General features: G+C 34.4%; 5 protein-coding genes across 6 annotated transcripts in view; 2 read left to right on the plus strand and 3 right to left on the minus strand.

Moving 5' to 3' along the window:
• LOC109853180 (membralin) overlaps window positions 1–10,948 on the minus strand; it is a 49,874-nt gene extending 38,926 nt beyond the window's left edge. The window contains exons 1-9 of the mRNA XM_020425030.1: window positions 10,769–10,948; window positions 9,035–9,440; window positions 8,635–8,870; window positions 8,266–8,479; window positions 8,029–8,143; window positions 7,576–7,810; window positions 7,207–7,297; window positions 5,012–5,069; window positions 384–467 (exon numbers count right to left, since the gene is read on the minus strand). Coding sequence (XP_020280619.1) covers window positions 384–467; window positions 5,012–5,069; window positions 7,207–7,297; window positions 7,576–7,810; window positions 8,029–8,143; window positions 8,266–8,479; window positions 8,635–8,870; window positions 9,035–9,307 — 1,306 coding nt within the window. The 5' untranslated portion in view covers window positions 9,308–9,440; window positions 10,769–10,948. The remainder of the gene's footprint in view (window positions 1–383; window positions 468–5,011; window positions 5,070–7,206; window positions 7,298–7,575; window positions 7,811–8,028; window positions 8,144–8,265; window positions 8,480–8,634; window positions 8,871–9,034; window positions 9,441–10,768) is intronic.
• On the minus strand, window positions 2,668–4,767 carry LOC109853182 (cytochrome P450 9e2-like). Its single transcript, XM_020425032.1, has one exon. The coding sequence runs from the start codon at window positions 4,708–4,710 to the stop codon at window positions 3,163–3,165; it is 1,548 nt and encodes a 515-aa protein (XP_020280621.1). The 5' UTR covers window positions 4,711–4,767; the 3' UTR covers window positions 2,668–3,162.
• Window positions 10,949–11,103: 155 nt separating the features above from the next.
• LOC109853181 (FYVE, RhoGEF and PH domain-containing protein 4-like) lies at window positions 11,104–14,832 on the plus strand. Its single transcript, XM_020425031.1, has 8 exons — window positions 11,104–11,634; window positions 11,710–11,840; window positions 11,912–12,133; window positions 12,221–12,407; window positions 12,490–12,902; window positions 13,032–13,169; window positions 13,324–13,584; window positions 13,667–14,832. The coding sequence occupies exons 1-8, from the start codon at window positions 11,538–11,540 to the stop codon at window positions 13,805–13,807; spliced, it is 1,590 nt and encodes a 529-aa protein (XP_020280620.1). The 5' UTR covers window positions 11,104–11,537; the 3' UTR covers window positions 13,808–14,832.
• Window positions 14,833–15,968: 1,136 nt separating this feature from the next.
• On the plus strand, window positions 15,969–22,699 carry LOC109853154 (E3 ubiquitin-protein ligase Topors-like). 2 transcript variants are annotated; one of them, XM_020424982.1, is made up of 7 exons: window positions 15,969–16,223; window positions 17,461–17,925; window positions 18,004–18,231; window positions 18,345–18,613; window positions 18,721–18,912; window positions 19,063–19,297; window positions 19,465–22,699. In XM_020424982.1, the coding sequence occupies exons 2-7, from the start codon at window positions 17,495–17,497 to the stop codon at window positions 20,603–20,605; spliced, it is 2,496 nt and encodes an 831-aa protein (XP_020280571.1). In that variant the 5' UTR covers window positions 15,969–16,223; window positions 17,461–17,494; the 3' UTR covers window positions 20,606–22,699. The 2 variants fall into 2 exon arrangements, with proteins under 2 accessions (XP_020280571.1, XP_020280572.1); XM_020424983.1 differs by having other exon boundaries at window positions 18,013–18,231.
• A 532-nt stretch (window positions 22,700–23,231) lies between these two features.
• LOC109853143 (probable dimethyladenosine transferase) lies at window positions 23,232–25,416 on the minus strand. The gene is made up of 5 exons (XM_020424967.1): window positions 25,207–25,416; window positions 24,703–25,069; window positions 24,156–24,501; window positions 23,916–24,022; window positions 23,232–23,637 (listed from the first exon to the last, which is right to left on the minus strand). The coding sequence occupies exons 1-5, from the start codon at window positions 25,262–25,264 to the stop codon at window positions 23,595–23,597; spliced, it is 921 nt and encodes a 306-aa protein (XP_020280556.1). The 5' UTR covers window positions 25,265–25,416; the 3' UTR covers window positions 23,232–23,594.
• Between the last annotated feature and the right edge of the window lie 82 nt (window positions 25,417–25,498).

The following is a 25,498-nucleotide window of genomic DNA, read 5'->3' on the forward strand; positions in this document are numbered from 1 at the left end:
CTGCCGCCGCCGCCGCCGCCGCCGTTGCCACCGCCGCTGCTACTAAATGGGCTCCGAGCGGGTTACCCAACTGTTGCGCCTTCATCAGAAATTTATGCAGAATCCTGGGTTAACCGTCCCGACCAATCAGCTTTGTAACCGACCTAACGTCCTACCGACGAGAGAACGAGACGAGAATAAAAGAGAGAGAGAGAGAGAGGGAGAGGATGATCCGTGTGTGATTTAGTAAAAAGATATTTAATATTTCACGCGTAACGGCGGTCGCGGTCCAAAACTGTTCTCGTTCGAGAATTCTTCTCGTCGATCGGTTATTCCCCAGTTCAAAAACGATTCGCGCACTTTCGTGTCCAATTGTTTTTTCGAAAAAAAACTTCATGACTTACCCACTAGCGCCAGAATTACCGTCACCAGAGAGGCGGCTGGCAACGACACGGTTAAATTGAACTCCAGCATCTGTATGAGTTCAACTGAAACAGATCAAAAAAAAAAAAAGGAACATATTTATTTTCGCATTTATTTACAAGAAAAGGAAGAGTAGGGAAAGGGTGAAATTTTTTACAAGAAATCTGTCACACACTTACGCGCGGTCGCGCAAGTTAAATCGTAGGGACATAGCGCGAACGCTATGTGAAAATCGTTATTCCGGTCGAGGAACGGCTTGTGGGGGTTTAATATTTATCAGGCACATCGTGGCGGAGAGACTTCGCGAGCAGGTTATTACATAAGTTCAGCAACGCCCGTGGAGGAATCGTGTCGCGTTCGACGAGTTGACTCAAAGCTTGATACAAATTAATTTCGAAACTTCGTCAATCTTGATTTAAATTCCACGAAACTTTCTATCGGCACTTTAAAGCTCTTTCTCGCTCGTACATCTCGTATTGATTTGTTTCCTCGCGCGCATCTTTTCCCCGTTAAATATGTTTAAGAAAGAATATACGCATAATTACTCTCGGTGACAGAAAGAGAGAGACAAAGAGAGAGAGAGAGAGAGAGAGAGACACGACCGTCGTGTTTTCGCTGTTACGGCGCACGAAGAAATTGAGAATTGATTTGAGAAGCGCGCGACAAACTTGTATGTTTACGACTACTTGCGGATAATCACATCTCGTCGTCGGAAAATCGTGGAAAATCGAGATCGCTCGGGAATAGATAAAAAATTCACAATCGCGTCGCTCACGTGGGTGCAACAAAGCAATTCGGAAGGTTAATACTCACATGCTGCGAACGACCGTCGCGACGACCGTGTTTTTCTTTAGAGAGAAAGACGCCGAGTAAATTTCTAAGATACGATACTGTACGTAGAGAGACTTAGAAATTTGCGCGACGTTACTTGGCGGCGGTTCAGTTTAATGAATTTTAGATTTTAACTTTTTTTCTTTTTTTTTTTTTTTTTTTTTATCTTCTTCCACGCACTAACTCTCCAGACCTCCGCTTATTAAAACTTGCCGCGCGATTCTTCGCGTCCCGTCCCGCATAATCCCCTCTCTAATCACGCGCCACATGTATATGTGTATTATTCATTTATTTCCCGTTTTTTTTTTCTTTTACGTTAACCGCTTTACCACTTTCTCTTTTGTTCTAATTAGATCGCGCGCACATTATTAAACACATTATAATACGCGCCTGTGAGAGTGGAGGTGTGAATTTTATGTCTTAGCAGTAAAACCACGTTCAAACTTCGAATCATGTGTGTAATCGATAATCTGTTTTACACGCGAAACGAAATTCAGCGTGAAGTTTGAGTTTACGCTTTTTTACCTTTCGCGTACGTTTGTAATATGGAGCGCGTCTTGTTGTTGTTGTTGTTGTTAGAAAACCGTTTAAAGCGTAGTAAACACATTCATGTTTTTTTTTCGGAGTTTTTTGTTTTTACACACAATTATCAACATTGGTCGTTGCAACAAACCGTGAGAATATCTTACAAACGTGAGCAAAAATTGAGAAATAGGCAAAAGAGTCCGGCCCGCGAGTTCTCTGGCGTAAAATATCCAAAACTTGCAAATAGATGCAGACAATATGCCCCGCTCTTCGCGCTGTTTTTCTATGCAAATTTATATTTCAAGCGATTAACCTGCGAAAATAACCTCCCCTCTCTGAACTTTTGCGTTCATCTTCTTTTTTTTTTTTTTTGAGGTAACTCTCTCCGGATGATCAAGAAAAAAATCAAAACAGCACGCGCCGTTGTGTACATGGTTGATTTCTAAGCTCTTAAACTTTGTGCGGCAAAAATAATATAACAACTGTGTAGGAAGACACGATATATATACATAATACGTTTGTTCACACAATTTTTACTTCCAATAACTTATCAATATGATAAAAGATCTGTGATCCCTCAGTAATATTGATAAGAAAATCTTATAATTTCAATCACGTGCGCTATCTACTCTAAAAAACAAAAAAAAAACTGATGATAACTCTGATGATAAAATAGAAAGAGAAAGAGAGAAAGAGAGATGCAAAACATTTGTACATATCAATATTGTAACGTGATTATTTATTAACAATTTTATTTTATATAAAAAAAGTAGCTTTTATAATATAAAAGTAACAATTTTCTCTGCAAAAAAGAAAAGAGAGATAATTGTTTATATATTGTTCAATATGTACATTTTAATACCGCTTTGGAAATTATTATTGACAAAGTTCTATTTGTAAAATGTATTGTGTAAAAAAATATTTTCACAGCTTTTTTTTTTTTTTTAGTTATCACAAATACACTGTGAACACATTACACATTGTTTCAGTCAGTTGTGTGTGTTATTATATCCAATATCGTAAAATGTAATCATTGCGCCTAAATTTTTTTAAATCAAATTACACAATAAACAATCTACGTTGAAGAAAACAACTGTCTAAAACAAAAAATGTAAAATTGTGACGCGATATATTTATATAAAAAAATAATATAGAGAACGTATCTATCAAGTCAATCAATTATCGTAGTCCGCAAACAAATAAGTTACATAAACCACAACATCGACGTTGACCTTCGCGATCTCACTTGATCGCGGTGATTGTTTATGGCAATGCAAGGTCTTTCTTCTTTGATAACGTGTAATAGAATTACTTAACTTGACATTAGATAACAGAGGAATAGAATTACTTAATGTGACATTATAAAAAAATTCTAGACATCTGTTTGCATTCTTAAGTCAAGATTTATATTCTTTTTTCCAAGGAAATCCAGAATCCTCCGTCAGGTACCAACGTGAATTCCTTCTTGTCGAACACGACAGGCTCGACGGTCTTCTCCGTGGTCTTGAAGGTGAATTTTTGCAAGAGATAAGCTATTAGAAGCTTCGTCTCCATAAGGGCAAACCGATTGCCAATACACTTTCTAGGCCCGAGTCCGAAAGGCAGATAAGTGTACGGATTCATACTGTCCTTGTTTTCGTCGTTGAATCTCTCGGGATCGAACTTCTGCGGATTCGGAAAGTACGCGGGATCGTGATGCAGTCCGTAAACGGGAACCATCATTACAGTATCGGGCTCGATAATAACGCTCTTATAACCCGGTTTCGCGGGAGGCAACTCGTAACTCTTCGTGCAAAGTCTGTCGATTATAGCCACTGGTGGATATTTTCTGAGAGTTTCGGAAACTACCATCTCCATGTAAGTCATCTTCGATAACGAGTCGTAAGTGATGTCACCGTTTTCGTCGCGATGCTCTTCTACTTCTTTACGCAGACGTTCTTGAATATCAGGATTGACCGCCAATTCATGGACGGCGAAACACATTAACGTCGAAGACGTGTCAAAACCGGCGAAGAAGAAGATAAAAGCTTGCGAAACAATGTCGTCCAATGTCATTTTGTGAGCGCTCGGACCGTCTTTGTCCCGAGCTTGCATTAACAGGTGAATCATATCCGGTCGAACGATACCTTGTTCCTCGCGAGCTTTAATGGTCTCTCTCACAATTCTCTTGAAAAACTCGGGCACAGCTGGGTCGAAGAGAGACAAGCCGATCGACTTGGAGAATTGCGGGAACGCGCGCATAAATATAAATTTCACCATACTTAGAAATCCATTTGAAAACTTCGTGGCTTGCACTCCTTTCGTGTAAAACTCGTTGTTCTGTTCCTTCATAGAATTGACACTTATGCCGAAAGCGGCTGTGGCAATTACGTCGGTGGTGTATCGTCTGAAGACTTGCTTTGTCTCGATAGAATGACAAAGATCCGGATGATCGACCAAATAATCGACGAACTCGTGAGCGCATTTCGATATCAGTTCAACCATAAGTTTCATCTTGCTGGCGGTGAAAGACGGACTTAGCGTGTTTCGCATTTCTCTCCAACGATCTCCACGCAGAGAGAAAATGTTCTTGCCGAATAACGGATCTATGTCTTCGCTCACGAACAACTGATGATCGTGAAAATGCTCGAACTCTTTTACCATCACGTCTTTGATTAGCTCGGGATCGCGTAGAATCACAGTAGGCGTAGCGAGATCTATTGATCCAAAGTATCTGACATCCGAATGATGATAGTAGAGAGCGTTAGCGAAATCGGTGAAGCTGATTAGACGGAAGAACGGTTTCCACAATAATATAAAAGACTTAAACGAATCCGGAATATAAGGTATGCCTCTTTTCTTCCAGTAAGAGAACAAATGATATGCTTGAAAGAAGAGTCTAAGAACTCCGAGGACTATCAAAGTAGTCAATAACAGCACAAAAGGCGACGAAAATAACGCGGATAACTCCATCCTGCGATGATGATGACACACACACGAATAGCTTCGTTGAACGTCGCGCGGAACGTTATAAATGCAGACCAGTGGAGATATTGCGTAGAACACAGTTAAAGGAGGGGGAAAAAGAACACACTTCACAGAATCATTGCATCATCCGATCCACTCGGTGTGCGCGAAGATATGTACGTAAATCGTATTTTAGATCGCGCGCAACAAGGTTGTTTAAAAGCATCATGTCGTCAAGTTCTCTCTTTCTTTTTCTTTGCAAAACAAAAAGTCATCTAGGTGTGAACAAAAAAAGTTTATCACTTACCGATAAAGACGAAGATCTGATGATGTGAATAACGTAGCAACATCGAAATCGAAACCGTCTGAAACAAAGTGCAACGATACTGTTATCAGATTCAAGTGTTGAGATTAAAATTAAGACAATGTCACGATGTGTCGCAATTACAAAGACGAGATTGCTACTGATTAAAAAGCAACGGAAACGTAATATAAGTTGCGGATATTCTGAAATTTTGCGCCAGTAGCTTTGACAAAGTTACGGCGTCACGTAAATTGCGAACTGGTCGCTCGTAGTCGGTTAGCGGGTTGAGCGAATGTTGAAATTGAATTGCGATCGGTTCAGATTGAACCAGCACCTGACACCCTCGAAGATAATCTGCTATTTGCAACAGCCAGCCTTAGTAACGGGGGTTGTTCGATCCTGTTTTGTACGAGTGCGTAGATGTTATTAAAAACAAAAAAAAATCGGAACAGAGAGAATTAAAAAGGAAGCGATAAAAAAAAAAAAATTATAAACCAATGAAGACTAGTTGTTGTCGGTTGTTATAAATATTTTTATCCGAATAATAACAACTTAATCCTTCTGCTGAAAAAGTCAAAACATTTGATTTAAAAAGTGAAAACTCTTATCTTCGCGCGCGTCTCACTGGGTTTTTATCATAACATATGACAGCGTTTACTGTCAAGATAACATTCACGAGTCATTGTTCGCGTACTGTTTGCTTAATTACGAATTTACATTAAAATATATCGTATATATTTAAATATATATATATATCGTATATATTTAAATATATATATCGTATTATAAATATATATATTGTATATATTTAAATATATATACTCTCTTTTATTTCCCGTCGGACGACACGCAGCTAATAGACATCTCTTATGGTAAATCCGACTATGTATTATAGCACGGTCAATCGAATTCGATATAAGAGATGCGTCCGCTTCACCCCAGAGGGTGAAACGGATGCGAGCGACAAACGCGCAAACACAGAGCGGGGCAAACAAGGAGAAAGATAAAGGAAGAGGGAATAGTATTTCATGCTGGATCACATTGTAACGGAGCGCCGGACGTCGCGTGCACATGACAGAGGAGAATACACGGTAATACGTGCATGACGACAGTCGTGTGCACGTGATTCGACGGCGGACCAGCGGGAGTGGCTCAGGGTGAGCCCTCCAGGCAGCCGGGGGCTCGAATTCACGTGTCGCGACACGAGCGACTCCTCCTTCCCCTCGCCCTTCAACTCTTTACCCGATAAACTCCGATTGACGTCGCGTTTGCTCCACGTTGCAAAGCGAACCGCATTGTCCACCGGTCTAAAGAACAAAATATCTCACCGCTGAGTGGCAATTCGAGTCACGAGGCGGCGATTCTGCAAATTCTATCGCATTTAAACACTACATGAGAAAAGTTTTCGCAACAAAAACGCTGCCGAACAGATTGTATATGCAATTCTTTGCAAAGTCTTAAATGGCAAAAGAAACCAAACCGTTCGAAAATATCTCACGTAATCCAGATCAGAAAAGGTAATGTGTAATTACAGAAAGAGAGCGACGATTTTAATTACGAGCATTAGATGAGCACGCGGAATCATATATTATACTACATTAAAAGCACCGTGTCAATTAAGAGTCTCATCAAGTAACGGTGATCTCGACCGCCGTATGCTGCAATCTATTTCACCACAATTTGATACAAAATTACCGACGTGGGGCCAACTACGACGAATACGACGCCTCTAATAACGTTGATTTATACCCGACGGTTCAACTCCAAAGGGATCGCGCGCGCGGATGAGGACACAGGGGATAGGAAAGCTACGCGCTGGCAAGTTACAGTGGGTGGTTAGCTTGAATTGATTGCTGTATCGTTTTACACGTGTTAGGCCATCGTATAGGTGAGCGTGAAATAGTTCCTCTGATGGAGAGGAATTTATTATCACCGAAAAAGGATATACAAGCCAACTCTATGATTCCATGACATAGAGTAATGTTAGAGCTTAAAAAATAATCATTTCTTTTTATGTAATAAATTTTAGATTTCTTCGCGTAAATACGTATGATAATTTTCACGCGAAGTATCCTTTTGTGTGGATAAATGAATTTATTATTTATATCAACAACCATGTCTTTTGTCAAACAAATTTTATGAGAACTTATGTAATCAATTGATAAAAATATGGACTATAAAATTTATAAGATACTTACAAATACAAGCATAACAAAAAACGCAGCCAAGTACGATGTTCGTGCCATCCACATGCTCACAAATCGATAATGTTCTCCCGTCACGACGTTGCTGTATCAAAAATTTAAAAAGAATATTATTCAACTAACTTATTTCTTATTTCAACAAAATCGTTGTCCTAATGCAGTACGATGATCAACTAACGACAAATTCGATTGGATGCACTAGTGCGCACTGAGTGGCGCCTTCTTTCAATATGTAATAGAATATTTCATTGTTAGTATTTTGCTGCACACTGAAAGAGATCGCACTCAGTGCGCACTAGTGCATCCAATCGAATTCGTTGTAAATTGTTGTTTCATCACAAAAATAAATTACGTTATATTTACCGCAAAAAACCTTTATTGTCTTCCTGTTCGGCCAACGTCTTGATACTCGCCATCAGTAAATCGTCATAACCCAAAAACTCATCTAATATGTATCTTGAAAATCTATCACCAAAACATTTGTCGTTCGACGGATCTAAAGTCACTATTTTGACTGGAATCTTTAGTCTTTGTCGAGCCGCAGGTGATAATCGCAGAAAACCATACTCCAATGAATATTCCACGATATATTCGTCTTCTAGAAATATTAATAAGGATTTTAAGTTAAAAAAAAAAATGACCGTGAAATCAATATACGTAATTTTTTTTTATTACGATTACTTAGCTGTTTTGAGTTGCGTTCCGATATTCACTGTTGATAATGAAAATTTACACACGTCACATGTGTTATAGATTTGTAGTACTGGCAGTGAATATTGAGACGCAACCTTAGTAATGTTCTTACTTTATATTTACCTGATACTTTATCCTGATCTCTTAAAGGCGCATGATCTTTATTTAACTGATCAACTCGAGGAACTTTTGAAGAGTTACTTTTCGTACTTGCAAAAGATGATTTTTCATTGGGTGACTAAAATTATAAAAACAACTGAATTATATATAATTACATATAAAATATAAATATAAAAATAACAAACACGTTTTACATTATTAGAACAGCAATTTATATTATTTATATACGTATATATGTACCGGTTTTTTAGCTTTATTTAAGTCATTCCAAAGCTTAGTCGGTAATGTCGAACCCATTGTTGTATTTGTCGTGCTCAAAGGATCTTGTATCTCTCCGAGGGCTGTGGCACTTATTATATCTTGAGATAATGTTAAATTGTCAAGATTTTCTTCATCAGAAACATTCACCGTGTCCCGAATTTCATCAACAGCCGAAGGTTCAATATTTATAAATCTAATATAAACATAAGTAATGTGAATTTTCATACCACTTAATATCGTTAATTACATTTTTACAGTTTTACAGTGTAGATATATTTAATTATTTGTATATTATTTTAAATATTCTAACATATGTACACACACACACACACACACACATTAACTTACCCATCTCTGGTTAACATTCCTAAAGCATTAGTTAAATCATCAACTTTTTCTTGTCTCAATTTTTCCTCTTTGGCATAGCTTTCCTCTATACTATAATCATCATCACCATTCCTGAGAATTTCAACTCTTAGTATACCATCTCTTGGCCATTCATCTCTTATATGTTCTAAGCAATTAGTTGGTGCACGTGAAAATACTATGTGGATATAAGCCAGTACAAAAAATGCCAATATAGCCTGAAAAGAAAAATTATATTTGTTTTTTATCAAATGTTTCTTCTTTTTTATCTCTTATATTTACTTATCATATCATATAGAGATTATTTTTTTACATGTACAATATATATTTTACATTAATTTTACATTTCAAATGTGTTTGATGACAAATATTTTACACATACCTTTAATAGAACTAAAAATTCAATGAGTCTCCTGACAGGCTTTGGAAATACACGTGCATAACCTAATGCTGCTTTGATAAATAGTGCATGGAACAATCTATCCCGAATATTAATAAGTGGATTTTGATTATTATTATTTCTAGCTATATTGATATTATTGATATTATTATTTAAAACCGGTCCTATTACACCAGCAAGACCATGGAAATTATGCGGCATTGCAACATTTTGGTTACTAGGTGCTGCATTAGCAGCACCATCTCCTTGTGGCATTTTTAAAATTCACATAAGTCAAACTCTCACCAAATGAGAATTCAGAACATCTATAATAATCATTTAAACAATCCTCATGTTTGTATAGATATGCAATTTATCATTCTTAGTTGTCATACATAGACATAGTATCCTGAAACAAACAGACACAAATATATATTTAATTTTGCATATGTACATATGTAATCATTTACGTTTACATTTTTAAGATAAAGTAGAACTTATATATTATCTGGTTAACTGCATACAAGTCAACATCAGGTGTTCTTTTCTTTATCACTCATTCATTCATTTTTCTCTCTCTCTCTCTCTCTCTCTCTCTCTTCTTTTCCTTTCTCTGTACACGACCTACTTTTAATTTTCCATATGGATATTATAAATATCTTTTAACAACTCTGTTTATGTTTACTATGTAAATGTTGTCAGTATAATTATACTGATTATTATATTTTTACTTTTACTAATAAATATATATATAATACAATATTTATTTTTGATAAATATAAAATGACGAGATAAAAACCAAAAATTGTCAAAATGAGTATTGGACACAATTTTGTTCCGTTTTATATATTAAATCACACATGTCGAAGACATAATTGTTCTCTAATAGAGTTACAACAAATATTATCAGAAGTAAACAGTTTAAAAAAATTTCTTAAATTTTATATTGAGACGTAAAAATCACTTCACATAACCTTCAAAAAAATCTAGTTTACGAGCTACATGTTTGCGGTTCATAACCTATTTTTATAGTTACACTTTTTTGAGTGCATATGAAAACAGAAAAAATCGCGTGACATCGCTTTCTTGAGATACCCATGTGTTGAAAAAAGAATTCGGTTCTACTGGTCTTGAAAACAATGGAGCAAAATGTCAAAGTTGCGCATAAAACATGTATGCAAAACAATGAATGCTATTTCATTACGTAATTTCCTGAGTGAAAAAAAAATTAAGACAATAATTCGCAAATCATTCGGACGCGATGGTGGTCGCATTGTGTGCATATTTGTTTTTTTTTTTTTTTTTTTTTTTTTTTTTTATTTTTGCGATCCAAATGGCTAAAGTACAGACGTTCAAAAACATAAAGGACACAATATCGATATGAAACATTTCGCTATTGACAACCTCAAATCAACCGTGCGCATTTTCAGGATATTTTTNAACATGTATGCAAAACAATGAATGCTATTTCATTACGTAATTTCCTGAGTGAAAAAAAAATTAAGACAATAATTCGCAAATCATTCGGACGCGATTGTGGTCTCTTTGTGTTTATTTTTTTTTTTTTTTTTTTTTTTTTTTTTTTTTTTTTTTTTTGCGATCCAAATGGCCAAAAAACAGACGTTCAAAAACATAAAGGACACAATATCGATATGAAACATTTCGCTATTGACAACCTCAAATCAACCGTGCGCATTTTCAGGATATTTTTAAGAATCGAAATCTGTCATATCATACCTCGGTGCGATGAGAATACGAGGGAGATTTTAACGTTCTGGTTCCAACAATAACGTCCAGCAATTTCCCTTATCGTAATACGTCAATCGCGAAAATATGTCACGCTCGATCGTGAGTACGATATTCGTGAAATTGTCACTTCATCGTCGCGTGTTTTGATACACCATAGATCACACCACTCTCTTGCTTTTGCTCACTCTCTCTCTCTCTCTCTCTCTCCCTCTTTCTGCTCCGATCTTGCGCATAAACAGGTTGTCCAACATTATTCTGCCAAACGTGCGTGTGTAAAATCGAGATTCTGAGGATTGCTAAATATAAAACTTTGCATATTAATTGTGCAAAATTGTTGACACATTTACATATATGCGTGCCAGAGTTTTTGGTATACGTAGCGCGTCATTTAAACACAAAAAAACAAATATCAAATGTGGAGTACGCCATGTTGGTGCGTTCTTTCATTGGACGCGCGCGCGTCGACTAATCGCAGCTTCGGCGTCGCTGTGAACAGGTGTTCGCTACTGTCAATTTAAATTTTAGCCGGTATGGTAACATTGGAGTAATAAGTCGATGTGTAAGATACAAAACAAGTTGTTTTACAATACTTGTCATATTATCTCGGAAAATAATTAAACGATACAACATTGTCGTTAAGTTATTGTTATAGATTTTTTACGCAAAATACGTAATAGAGAATTCTTATTTATTTATTATTTATACGCGACAGTAACATCTTCTTTTCGACAATATTACATATATTACACAATTAATTATGTATTCGCCGTTATCGCCGCAAGCCAGTCTCAGTTCAGAATTAAGAAAAATTATTGACGAAAGGAACATGTTGAGTATGCGGAGCCGTATGAAAGGTATTAATCTATAAATTTTCTTATGTATATATATTTTTATATATTTATATTATATATATTTTAACATTTTTACAGTTTTACACGCATTGAATGAAGATAACGAGAAGTATGCAGAAGCAAAAGAAAGAGCTCTAAGAGCACAGGCCATTCAGGAAATCTTAGCTACAGAAGTTACCTATTTGCAACAGTTGGAAATTCTGGCAAAGGTAGGAGTTTTGTAAATGTAAATTGTACTGTATATGAAATAGTTATAAAAGTAGTGTGTATTTCTTTACAGTTTTTTATACAACCTATTCTCGAAAGAAAGTTACTAGATCATCCATTACTCGTCAGTCTACTGGAGAATATAACAACATTGTATAATGTGAGTGGCGAATTGATAGAGGGATTAAAACGCAATCCCGACAACGTGGCGGAAGTATTTCATAAACTCGCACCGTTTTTCAAGCTGTATTCCGTTTACGTTTACGATTACACACAAGTGTTACATCTAATCCAAGTAATCTCAACAAATATTTCTATCATACGCTATATCGACGAACAAATGGCAATATTGAAGTTGATCTGGACATTATCTTTTTTTTAGACAAGTGAAGAGAACAATCCCGCCTTTAAAAAGTTTATTTCTGATCAAGAAACAAGGCCGGAAGTAAGCAGGAAATTATCTTCGTTGTTGATCACACCTGTGCAAAGAGTACCGAGATATCAGTTACTTGTTAAAGAGGTGTTGCAACACACTCCTTGCAGACACAAAGAATATCGACCCTTACAGAGTAAGTGTATCACCAAGATACTTAACACAATTATAATATGTGTGTAACATTTTATGTTACTTGATGGTATTTTTTCACACAGGCTGTCTGGTTGAAATTGAAAAGTCCGCGAAGCACATAAACTCTTTGATCGCGCAGAATGAAGAGACACAGAAATTACTGAATCTTCAGAAGTGTATCTCCACTTCGATCAATCTCGTCAAACCTGGCAGAATGTTACTTAAACAGGGACCGTTGATGCGTGTTTCGAGACGCGGAAAAGTTGCTTACAAGAGATACTTTGTTCTTTTAAATGATACTTTATTATATTGTAAGGGCGAACCGGAAACTTCATTAAGCGTGTCTTGCGTTCTACCGTTGAACAAGTGCAGTTTAACTTGTGTTCTGAGCAAGAAACTGTTTCGCATAACGTGTTTGCACGAAGCATTTCTCTTGTATTCGGAAAACGATGATAGTGAGCAATGGATACAATCAATACAAAATGCTATTAACAAGGTATTTGTGTGTGTGTGTTGCGGATTATCGAGAATATCAAAATTTAAAATACTTTTGTTTAGGATATTTAATATTATATTAGTTAGATATTTAGTATGTATTTTGATTAAAATAATTGTTTACTCATAGTATACTGAATGTCGGCAAACATTGAGGAAGGAAAGTAGCTCAAGAAAGCCACTTAGACATAAAACTATTACTGAGTTCCCATCATATGACATTCCGAAAAAGTCTATTAAAAGAAAAAGATGCAAACTAGATGAACAGGTAAACATTGCTTCATTTTTCTGCTTATATAAATCACGAACTATAATAACAAATTTGTTTAAATACTTTATACAAAAAGTGAGTGTGAATATATTTAATTTACTGCAGATTTATAATAGTAAGTTAATGATTTTTTTTGTATATTATGTTATAGGTATCATTGGATTCTTCTAACATTATATACTTTAAAAAGGACAATGAAACGGATGATTTTCGAGATGAAAACATTTGTTTACCTTTCTCCACCAAAAAATTTAAACAAGACGAATATAACAAACACGACAATATTATTTTTCGGAGAAAGGGAAGAAATGTGAAAATGAAGTTACTACGTAAAAATAAAAACGAACGATTTCGTGTACCTCCCTATAAAGGCCATTTGAATAAACCGAGCGGTAGTAGTCGCACTAGCGAGGTAAACAAAATTGTATAGTGATACACAAATGTACATTCACCTGAAACCAATCTACATTGAAGTAACAATTTTTCTTTTTCAGATTGTAACAGCGACAGATAAAGGCGAGTCAAGTCCGTATCTGATCACGAGGGAAGAAAATAATACATCGCCGTTCATGATGATTAGTGATTTCTTTACATACATCGGAACGTCCATAAGAAATTTTTTTACATTTAGATAGAATTAGCATATTGCGTCGCAATATTATAAAAGAAAGAAAATAAGACTCTTTGATCTTCGGAACTTTCAAATAATTTGAATTTAGAAACGAGAAAATAAGAAACTGAGAAAAAAATTTAGAAAAATCGAGAAAATAAAGAGCTCAGTCTTGTCATCTCGGTTGCGATTGATCGAGGTAACCTGGTCGATCAATGCGATTAAAATGTGCGCATTGGTTGATCGGCCAAATTATTCGAATGCCATCGCTTCTCTCTCCGTTCACTCGGATCACTATTTTTTTTTTTTATACAAACGCCGTTATCTACCGTCGGTTTCTCCTTATGAACGTAACGAGATTTTGATGTTGGTAATACTATACATGCCAGAGAGAAACTTGAGAGCGGCCAGGCCCATAAGAAAATGTGTAATCACTTTTCCACCCTAAGCCAGCGCACATGTGGTGGAAATCCACAGGTGGTGCACATTGGCAACTACATAGCCATGTCCACGACCGACTTGTCGATTCGTACGCTATGTCCAAACAGCGTCGTTGTGGAACTTGCGGCACGTGACGTCACGCAGTAGAGAGGTAGAAAGGTACGACTCGCGTCGTACTTTTCTCACCAATCGTAAATTACCCTCTTTACTGCGTGACGTCAGGAGTGCCGCAAGTTCCACGGCAACGCTGTGTCCAAACATCAACATGGTTCTATTTTCTATTCCGTGCTATGTGCACGAGTCCAGGTTTCGAGTCGACACTTGACCCTAGCCGCTCTCCGCAGCTTCTCTTTGCTGAAATACAAACCCATAAGAATCAGAAAAAAGTAAACACGGAAAGAAATAAATAATATAATAAACACTAAAGAAGATAATATATACTAAACAAAGTTAAGGTCTATTATTTTTCGCGAAATAATCCCGGAACGCTAGAGCTTTGCAAATTGTGGCGCAATTCAAGCGTCAATTTCGACGCAAACAAAACAGACAAAATTGTCATTTACTAAAATTTAAAACATCGAAAACAAGTAATTTACAAAAACTAACAAATATTTTATGTAAAATCATGTTATATTGATATAATGTTCAAAACTTTTATTTTTAAAACCGGCAAAACTAATAATTTTCTCATTTCATTCTTTTACTTTTCACTGAAAAATTTGAGAATAACTGTTATCAAATCTTATTGTTAAAAAAAATTTATATTACTTCAACTTGCATTTGTGTACCTTTATTATGTATATGTATCGATATCTTTTAAACAACGAAATATATTACACTTGCATGTTCGATATTTCAAACTTTGAAAAACCTAACACGCTCAGACGGAAGCGAACCAACAAAAATTATTACCTTATACATATATGATATATCAAGCGAAATATCTGTGATCTATACAACCTAAGTAAACTGTTTTTGACATAGATACCTACTTCTTTCACGCACATAACAGAGCGAATGCAAAAATACACATAAGCGTATGTACGTGTATGTAAAACCCGTTCTACATTGATCGCAAGCGCAAACGCAAGGTATAGATCTCGTAGAATTGACCAATCACGCTGGTCAATTGACTGATTTGATCAATACGATTAATCAATTCTACCAGATCTGTTCTTTGCATTTGAGTTTGCGCTTGCGATCAACAAACTTACTAGCTTTTCTACCCTGTAAGTCAGCGCAATGTCCACAAGTGGTGCACATTGACAACTACGTAGCCATATCCACGAACGACTTGTCGGTGCGTACAATATGTCCAAACATCGACATGGTTCTATTCCGTGCTATGAGAACACCGACATGGTGGGGATACGTACACAAACCGAGAACCGTCGTCATACATCAACATGGCTGCGTTCGGAGAGAGCGCCATCAGCGCTGTTGCATCATTCTATCTTTATTGCTCATTAGATGTAAAAACAAAGCTCTCAGGCTTCTATCTGTACATGCGCAGTAGCGGCACACTCTGTTCAAAGAGAGAAGAACCTCCTTGCGCATGAGGAAAGAAAAGCGAGCAAAGTGGGAGTAGCATTGCGCGCGGGATTGGCGGGATACTTGCTGGCAGCCAATTGCTGTGGAGTGGAGGACTCTCTGTTAAGAAGGATGCGCAAAACAGGACGAGTTTTCGTTCGCTCATGATAGCTTCTCTCTTCGAACTCAGTGCGCATAGCTCCGAATATAATACCGGTTTAGGAACGTAGTCTTGCATTGCATATACTATCACTACTACCTACTGCTCTACATACAAAGCTGTTACAAACGCCATCGTAATCGTTCCGAATCGTTCTTCAAGCCATGACTACTCGTCGTGCGTGTACGTAAAAGAAATTGTAATAAGAGCACGTAATTTGCTTGACAGACGTTGTAATGAGAATAGTGAATTTCGTAATTGCGCATATTAACAAATAGTGTGCTGCACGTTCGACCTAGATGACAAAAAGGTAAGAAACTAGAAGGGCGGAAGCGATATCACGGAGATGACAAACAGCGTGATTTGAGGGAAGCAGCTTGGTCGAAAAAGAACCAAGAGCAGATGATTTATGTCCCTCATCTCTCTCCAACATACTATTTTTTTTTTAACTCATGTCCAGTTTCTCGATTGAAAACGTCATTCTGCATAATTTCTTGAAGAATCTTTGGAAGTGATGAAGCATTTCTCTTGCTGCTTCTTTTAGGACTAAATCAGAGTGGTTGCTTTTTGTCCTGTTCAGACACCAAAGTAATGGGCTTGTACATGACAGTGCGATCAGAAATACATACCATAGGTGTATCATTAATTTTTTTCCTATATTGTAAAAAACCTTGATTAAAAAAAGGTATTCGTATGCATATATATGCATTTACATATGCATATATATACATTGTATACATATATATGTATACAATGTAATACATTGTAATGTATACTTTATATGTATATTCTGTATGTAAGATTAGTTTGACACATTTAAAAATTTTTACTTAATGAACATTACATTCTTTTAAATGCTGTATTCAAAACAATATATTGTATATTTATAATATATTTATATTTTTTAATTTTGCTTATTGTAACACTATATTTTACGTATATGTATACAGGATAATTTATGTCAAATAATAAATCAAAGTTTTATATATAAAACTTTTTATAACAAAATTATAATTTGTTTACAAAAATCAATATTTTATTTTGTGATATATCATAGATTTTGATTGGTACAAAACAATTTTGCAATGTCATAATAAATGTATGCAAGATAATAGTTGATGAAAGATGATAGAGATAATTTTATTGCAAGAATCTTTTTTCCAATAAGCAACTTGAGGTTAAGCAATTCACATATATCTTGTTTGTTATAGTTTGCATATTCAAAAAAAATTTATTTTAAATATTGTAAATAATTTTTTTATAATAGGTTAAAGTAAAAACTAACAGTTTAATCAAAAGACAACACAGATGACAGATTTTCTATCTTTTATTATAACATATAGTTGATGAAAAAACGCCTGTTTCGCCATCCCCGATTAACTTAATCAGCCGATTATTCCATTAGAATTATCAGTCGCATTAATAATTGTTTAGCAGAATGGACCAATCACGACTGATAGTTAATTGCCGATTAAGTTAATCGAAGATAGTGAAAACGAGCGTAAGATGTTCTTATATAATAAATGATATTCCTATATATTTTACAGATTTTGTACATATGGACATTTGTAATAGATAACAATGGAAGGTCCGTTGGAAATAAATTCTGATACAGGTGTGGAAGAGCCTATAAAATCTGAAGCTTCGATACAAAATCCTGATAACAATGAGCGAAGCGATAATGCTGCTTCTCCACCTCCAAGTTGTAGCATATGTCTAGGGAACCTAGTTAATACCTCTTTCACAGACAGTTGTTTGCATCAATTTTGCTTTATTTGTCTACTGCAATGGTCCAAAATAAAAACAGAATGTCCTTTGTGCAAACAAACATTCAAATCGATCATTCACAATGTAAGATCGGAGGAAGATTACGATCAGTATCATGTAAATCGTGGATTGGCACAAGTTCCACAAAACATTACATTACAAATTCCACGAAGGCACTACTTTCATCCTGCCAGTTGGATAAGTTTAGTTAATCGACCAATTGCTTCTCGTCGACCTATTGACAGGTACATACGTTGACCTTCAATATATACTCATGTAAAAGTAATTTATATTTTTGAGTTTGTCATTTTATTATATTCAAGAAATTTCAGTGGGATTGAGAATAGCAGTTTGACAGTGCAGTTTGATTCGGTACAAGAAGAATTGCCCATATTGCGCAGTCAACCACCTCAAGTGCCTAGGGAAGAACGCAGACGTAGAATTGACAATCCTGAAGAATATCGTCGTAATGTTTATAGGCATAATTTATGGGCTAGACCAGTACCTGACTTATTTGGACGTTTTCGCGAATGCAGCTATACATACTACAGGTAACTAACATTGTACATCTGTGTGTTGTGTGTGTGCATATAAACTTATAAAAAAATCTTAATAATACAATAATGCTACAATATTATTATAAATTTTTGAAATCGTATCGCAGGAGACAACCGGAAGAATTAAGTCGCCTTGTGCTATGGTTGGACAGAGAACTGAAAGTTTTACTCAATGCAGAACATCGTGTTCTGTATGCATTAAATGTAATACGGGATGCCTTAACTCGATATGACATTTTAAGTGCAGAATTTCGAAATATTGTTCATCCATTTGTCAATATACACACAGATCATTTTCTGCACGAACTATATAATTTTGCCAAAAGTAACTTCGATTTAGTTGGATATGATGAATCTGTTATGTATTTCCCGAATGGTAGTTATTTATCTGAACTTTGCATTAATTTTATTTTTTATTTGTTCCATTTTAATTGTACGCAACAAACGTGCGTTGATATATACAAACCTATATATTTTTTGCAGCTTTGTCAAACGAATATGTAAGTCATGTAAATTCTCCAGCAACTAGCAGTACTAATAATAATAGTAGCGGAAGTAGTAGCAGTACCACCAGCAGCAGTACTGATGATGACTCAGATGTACGAATAGTTGACGAGGCAATCGATTTAAGAGTGAATACTGAAGGCCCAAGTACAGTAACAAATCCCATGCCTGGTATGAAAATGTTTTATTTTAATTTCTATATTTGCTTTGAGAAAAAAAACTACAATTGGAAATTAAGAACGTAATATACTTACAAAACGTTTATTCACAGCAAATTTCCGCGGAATATTTTGATTATGCAATTATTTGTTGATTATTTAGGGCCTAGTAACACAGGACAGAACAGAGGAGAGACATCATATTTCAATGGACCTGAACTCTTGATTGTTTCATCAAGCTCATCTGGATCGGATGATGAGTGTGAAATTATCGGTTACGTGAAACCTCGGCATGAGAGGACACCAGAAATCATAGAATTACTCGACTCCGACTCCGACCATTTAACTCCTCAACCTCCTCAACCTCCTCAACCTTCTAACGAGAATGCAGAGTTAATGTAAGTTAGAATAAGCAAAGGTAATTTTTATTTCAAACAATATTAAAATTTGTTTAGAGAGTAAAGAAAAATTTATTAAAGTTTATATAAATTAAAACTGCAAGATACACGTATAAAAATATAAGATATATATTATTGAACGTTTTAATGATTTTGTTATTTTGCAGGTCAAATGTAAATATGTCAGTAGATATGTCAGTAGCAAGTACGTCTTACACGAAAGAAGAATCAGTTTTATCGTCAGATGAAACAACAAGTAGTGATACTTTTTCCGACAGCGATTACAATCCGAGAGGAAAACGGAGACGACGAAACAGCACAAAAAAGTCATCAGGAAGAAAATTAAGTAAACAAACACATAAAGAATACATGACAAGAAGTCGCAACAAACGATCTAGGAAGAACTGCTCATCTTATTCGTGGAACGATACCGATAGTTCATCCGATAGTTCATCGAAAACTAACAGAAAACGATCAAGGATATCAAGATACAAAGTACAGGCTAAAGATACAAGACGAATCAAGAGAAAAAAAGATGAAAGCTATTCCGATAGGGATTCGTCTAGCGATGAAAGTACTACTAGCACAGAAAGTAATAATGAAAGAGATATTAGTAAATATAGACGACGTAGATCGAATACAAGAAAACATTCCTCTAGTACAAAAAATTATACAGCGAAAAATGAAAGAACAACGAGAAATAAAGCTTTAAATTCGGAGAAGTTGAAATCTAAGAGTAAAGACTCAAAGTACAGCAAAAGCAGACAATCAAGATCCAGAAGTAGCAGTGTATCGTCTAATATTTCTGAACGATATCATAGACCGAGCTATTTTGAAACGCGTCGATTGTTTCGAGAGACGGGTGAGTGTAGAAGTCAAGATGATTGTGCCTCAATAAGTAAAAGTGCAAGAAGCGAGCGTGCGTCTAAATCAGCTAACCGAAAATATTCGTCGGATCTAGAAGATGAGCCAAGGACGAGCTCACATTCAACCGATCGAGCCCATCTATCCGCGTTTGAATCCTATTCGCGTTGGAGAAGAATAAAATGTAAAGACTATCCTAGTTCCAGTGAAAGAACATTTAATTCTTCGCAATGTAATGGGGATTCTTCGGCAATGTCGGCGTCGGTAATAAGTGACGTATATTCAGATAATAAGAACCACAGTTTAGGCTGTTACAATTGTTACAAAGAAAAACAAACTTCATCTAAATCTTACAAAAGATCGAAGCACAATAAGTCTGAAAATGAAAAAAGATCAAGACCAAAGAAAAAAAGACATATTCTATCTTCCTCCAGTTCCAATTAATGGTAAGAAATTCGATTAATTAATAATGCAAAAATTGTTGTCATACAGAAGAGTGTGGAAGTTACACTACACTACCATGCTTAGTCTTTTTGATGATTATGCAGGTTTGCTGTAATGTATGTTCAAAAAAACCGATATTAAATACCTTCACATTTACTAGTTCTAGAACTCAATATCTTCTATTATATGTTTCATATTTGGATTTTGATTATATTGTATTAGCATTGTATTGTTTTAATCCTTGAAACGTGTATCAATTAGTTTAGTAGCAAAGATTTCTGTTATATACATAGCTATATATACATAGTTTTAGAAAAGAAATTCTGTACAAAGAGAAACACAAACAATATTTCTTGTGAAGTCTTCACTCGGATATGATCCACAGTTATGTATAAATTTTATTGAAAAGAACTTAAAGTTGAAAAGAGTTCAAAGTTATATACGTCCATTTGACTGTAAAAATTCAGCCTGGTTCGTATATAATTTAGATGATCTTATTGTTAGTGGATTTCTGTTAAGAGAGAGAGAACCTGAGGATGTGTTTTGTGTTTCATTCGGTTCTTCTATCTAACGCATCCATAGTTGACGATAAGAGATCGTTTAATTTATATAAGCGGTTTTTGTCAACAAAATATATTTAACAGACAAATCTAAATTTATTATATCGCATCGTTGTGTTATATATAATATTTTATCAATATTACTATGCATGCTTACAAACATCCCAATTTTAAATCCCTCCTCTCTAAGAAATAAATTAAATTTTAAATCAATTGACTAAGTTCATAAAAACACAAAGACATTTATACCCAAAAAGAACACAAAAATGTAGTATAGCGTATAGAATGTGGTTCTTGTGAAACTAATTATGTTGGTCAGACTAAACGACAATTAAAAACGAGAATCAGAGAACACTTAAATAATGTAAAAACAGAACATAGAGAAACATCTGTTTAAGCAGCACATAGTATAAATACTAGACACAATTTTAAATGGGACTCTGTTAAAATCTTAGACAATGAACATAACTACTACAAACGACTGACATCACAGAAATGTTAAATATAAAACTACAATATAATCTTAACATCATACAAGCCATTTTTACATGACTCATATTTACCATTATTAGATAAAATTAAAACTGATTCACACACATACACATACTGCTGACACAGATGGAGCTCTCACATAAACACTCACATATATGCACACGATCACTGAGTTCGACTTTCAGTCTTAGTGGACAGAAAACATATCTGCACATTTTTATTTTTTGACTAACACGTCTCAAAATCACAGGCATATTTTTCTGTTATATATAACGACAGTCGACTCAAGGTTTGTTTGTTCTATCACATTGATTTTCATTTTTTTTTTTTCAATTGTTACATACCTCATTGTGTATTTATTATAGTTTCTCTGACTGAAGAGGACTTAAAAATAAAATAAAGTTGAAACGTTTTACAATTTTAATCAGTATTGATAATTTTTGCATAACACCCAGCAATCGATTCGTATTTGTCGTTATATTTCAAACATTGTTGAAATAAATTAATTTTATTAAAAACTTTATATATCTTGGCTAATATTTTGGTTCCTTTAAACTCTATTTCTAAAACAATGCAACATCAAGAGTAACATGTTTATGTTAGAGAATTCAATGCTTATTCTCTCTCTCTTTCTCTCCAACATTTACATCTATCTTATTGTTCAACTTGAGATACAACCACATATACATACTTAGAAGAGTGGAATATTCTGTGTGAGGTAAAAGAGATGTTTACACTCAAACGTTGCATCATGTTGAACGAGGTTTACTTTGTATGTGTGTGTGTGTGTGTGTGTGTGTGTGTGTGTGTGTGTGTTGTGTTGTATTAATTTATATTTAAATAACTTATAAAAAAAAAAGAAATTACATGGCAAACATAAAAAAGTAAACTAATTTGATTTCTACATATAAGGCCCTGAACACAATAGGCAAGATATTAGGAATAGGAATAAATATTAAATAAGAAATTTGAATTATTTCTTTATAAAATAAAAAAATAGAATAAATTAATGCATAAGTTAAAAACTAAGAATTTAGAATAATTATAGATTAGAATAATTATAATAAAAACTAAGAATTTAGAATAATTAATTTATTCCGTTTTTTTGTTTAATGTAACATTTCAAATTTCTTTTCGAAATCTTTATTATTTATTCCTATTCCTAATATTTTTTATATTCTGTTGTTCTCAGGGCTTTACGCATTTAATTAGAAATCAAATAGTTTCAGAAAAAATGTGAAGACATTAATACCGGTCTTTTCGTAAGTGTATAATGAATATGTAATTATTTTTTACTACTTGCTGCATTGTTGGTCTGTATGTGCACACGCCATTATTTGGCAATTAAAACAACCCTTGTGCATGATTGTACGTCATGATTTATACTGTGGTCGAATCATTATAAATACTTGTCTTGTACTTTAACTATATATGTAGTTTATAATGCTAAACTTTAAACATATAAAAACAAATTTTTAATATTAATGGGAACATACGTGTATACATTATTAAAACCAAAAATATATATGTGTATGTGTGTATATACTTATATATATATATATACTTTTGGTTTTAATAATATGTTATCTGTTATCTGTAATAATACATATATGTGTGGTTTTTATATAAGACATAGTAAGTTCTGTTTGGAGCTAAAATATATAATCTCGTGTATAATTAGCTAAATATAAGAATATTTATACAAGTAGTATATAAAAGCGTGCAATGTAAATAAAATATAATAAACACTCAAATATTTCAATCGATTACACGTATAAACATATATGTAAATGAATCTATACTTTTAATCTTTCTCATGAGAAAATATTGTACACAACTTATTACTTTTTTAAGAAAACGTTAATTTTATTTTTATATTTATACAAATCCTTAGTTTATATTATATCTATATCTGAATATAATATGTATGATGTAATTTATGTAAAGTGCACACCTTCCGCATTAAATGCATGTAAAAGGCTGAAAGATGAAGATACATTTGTTACTTTCTGTATTTTGGTGTTTATGATGTAATTACGTCCATAAGGTATAATTTAAAGTGTATAGTCAATCATGAAATGAATCATAAGATAAATTTAGATTTTGAATAAAAATTATATTAAAGTATAATTAAATATATCAAGTATATTTAAAAAAAGATTACATATATATATATATATTATAAAACTCTATACTATACCGATCTATGTATATGTACATGTAATATGCAAAATGTTATTAATAATACTTATTGGTACCTGATAAAGTCATCTATGTCCATGGTCCTGGCTCGTTTATTCTCGGCTTCTACTTTTTTCAATATGTTACTTATCAACTGTTTCACATCAAAATCATCAGGGATAGTCTGCAAATATATCAAAGTATAACAGAAAATAGAATATATTTGGAAAAAAATTATACTCTTCTATGTTGTAATCGGAGATAAATTTTTTTTTTTCCCAATCTCTCATTTATCTATCTCACCGAGAAAAATTTACCTTATTATTTAAACTGCAATGTATTCTATAATTTTTATCCAATATTGTGGTAACTGCGGTTTGTTTGAACGCTGCAGATAGCGTTTTGTTTTTTCTAAGAAATGCAATTCGTGTCAAACCGTCCCATTCTTGAAAATTGATCGGAACTGGTGGATTTCGTGGCTCGATTCTCACTACATTTGATTCTACTTTGGGTGGAGGCCTAAAGTTATTTTTTCCAACTTTCATTAACATATCTACTCGTGCCAGTAACTGTGTGTTTATGCTCAAACGACAGTATAATTTGTCACCAGGTTTAGCTACTAAACGTTCTGCAAATTCTCTTTGAAACATGAGCACAGCACATCTGTGAAACATAATACGTCATGTCAGCTCCGTTTCCTCTTGTGTTGCCTGCATGTTAAGAACTTTACTAAGTCCATCATACATCTCTATGTCAATCTATTTCTATGCTCAAGTTTCTCAAGACTATTTATCAGCAATAACTTATTAAAAATTACAAGTTTCTGTACATGAGTTAAAACATTTTTTATAAATATACACCTACCTAAAGAGAGGTCTGTGCGAGAGCAACTTAAATATTAATGGTGATGATATCTGATACGGGATATTAGCAACACACAGATCAAAAAAGGGTAAATCTGATTTTAGTACATCTCCAATTACTATTTGCAATTTTGATTGGTATACTGTCCCTTGAACACGTTTTTGTAATTCTGCCACCATTCTCGGGTCGATTTCACAAGCTATTACTTTCTTGGATTTTTCCAACAGTTTCACTGTCATATTACCCGTGCCAGGACCAATTTCTAACACAACATCAGTCGGTCTGACGGCAGCTTTTTCAACCATGCTTTGAATAACTAAAGGATTCTTTAAGATGTGCTGACCTTTGTCGGTATTAAACAATATCCCTGGGGGCGATGAAAAATAAAATCGTAAAATTAGAAAAAAACATTTTGCAACGCGCAGAATAAAGATAAATTTATAAAATACAAAATTTTTACATCACACGCGTTAGCCTATAAATATATGCGTATATGTTTATTACCTTGTCTCTGTACTTCTTTGTGGACCCGGGAAACAGCTTGCGTACGAACTTTTGGCATTGTATCGGTTTCGAAACGTGCAGAGTTTGAATGAAATTACATACAGTCGAATCGCATTACCGTTAACCGTGTTAACCTCGATGTTGTTAATAACGTTAACATGCTTCTCGTCACCCACGTGGGATACACAAGTTTCCATGAAATTATTTACATTGCCGCGAAACATCAGGGCCGACAACACCATAAGAATGTAAGTCGGTCGCGTTTTGTCATATTCCTAGAATGCAGTGAATT

Source organism: Pseudomyrmex gracilis, unplaced genomic scaffold, assembly GCF_002006095.1.
Source record: "Pseudomyrmex gracilis isolate BER0280 unplaced genomic scaffold, ASM200609v1 scaffold_44, whole genome shotgun sequence".
Classification (NCBI taxonomy): Eukaryota; Metazoa; Arthropoda; class Insecta; order Hymenoptera; family Formicidae; genus Pseudomyrmex; species Pseudomyrmex gracilis.

Bases quoted from the DNA above. Each gene is read 5' to 3' on its own strand.
- LOC109853154 (XM_020424982.1), top strand. From the start codon at position 17,495: ATGGAAGGTCCGTTGGAAATAAATTCTGATACAGGTGTGGAAGAGCCT. The intron at 17,926-18,003 runs GTACATACGTTG...ATTATATTCAAG, and splicing joins TCTCGTCGACCTATTGACAG to AAATTTCAGTGGGATTGAGA. The intron at 18,913-19,062 runs GTATGAAAATGT...TTGATTATTTAG, and splicing joins AGTAACAAATCCCATGCCTG to GGCCTAGTAACACAGGACAG.
- LOC109853181 (XM_020425031.1), top strand. From the start codon at position 11,538: ATGTATTCGCCGTTATCGCCGCAAGCCAGTCTCAGTTCAGAATTAAGA. The intron at 11,841-11,911 runs GTAGGAGTTTTG...ATTTCTTTACAG, and splicing joins AGTTGGAAATTCTGGCAAAG to TTTTTTATACAACCTATTCT. The intron at 12,134-12,220 runs GTAATCTCAACA...TCTTTTTTTTAG, and splicing joins AAGTGTTACATCTAATCCAA to ACAAGTGAAGAGAACAATCC.
- LOC109853143 (XM_020424967.1), bottom strand. From the start codon at position 25,264: ATGCCAAAAGTTCGTACGCAAGCTGTTTCCCGGGTCCACAAAGAAGTA. The intron at 25,070-25,206 runs GTAATAAACATA...CATCGCCCCCAG, and splicing joins CAAAGAAGTACAGAGACAAG to GGATATTGTTTAATACCGAC. The intron at 24,023-24,155 runs GTAAATTTTTCT...ATATATTTGCAG, and splicing joins ATTGCAGTTTAAATAATAAG to ACTATCCCTGATGATTTTGA.
- LOC109853182 (XM_020425032.1), bottom strand. From the start codon at position 4,710: ATGGAGTTATCCGCGTTATTTTCGTCGCCTTTTGTGCTGTTATTGACT.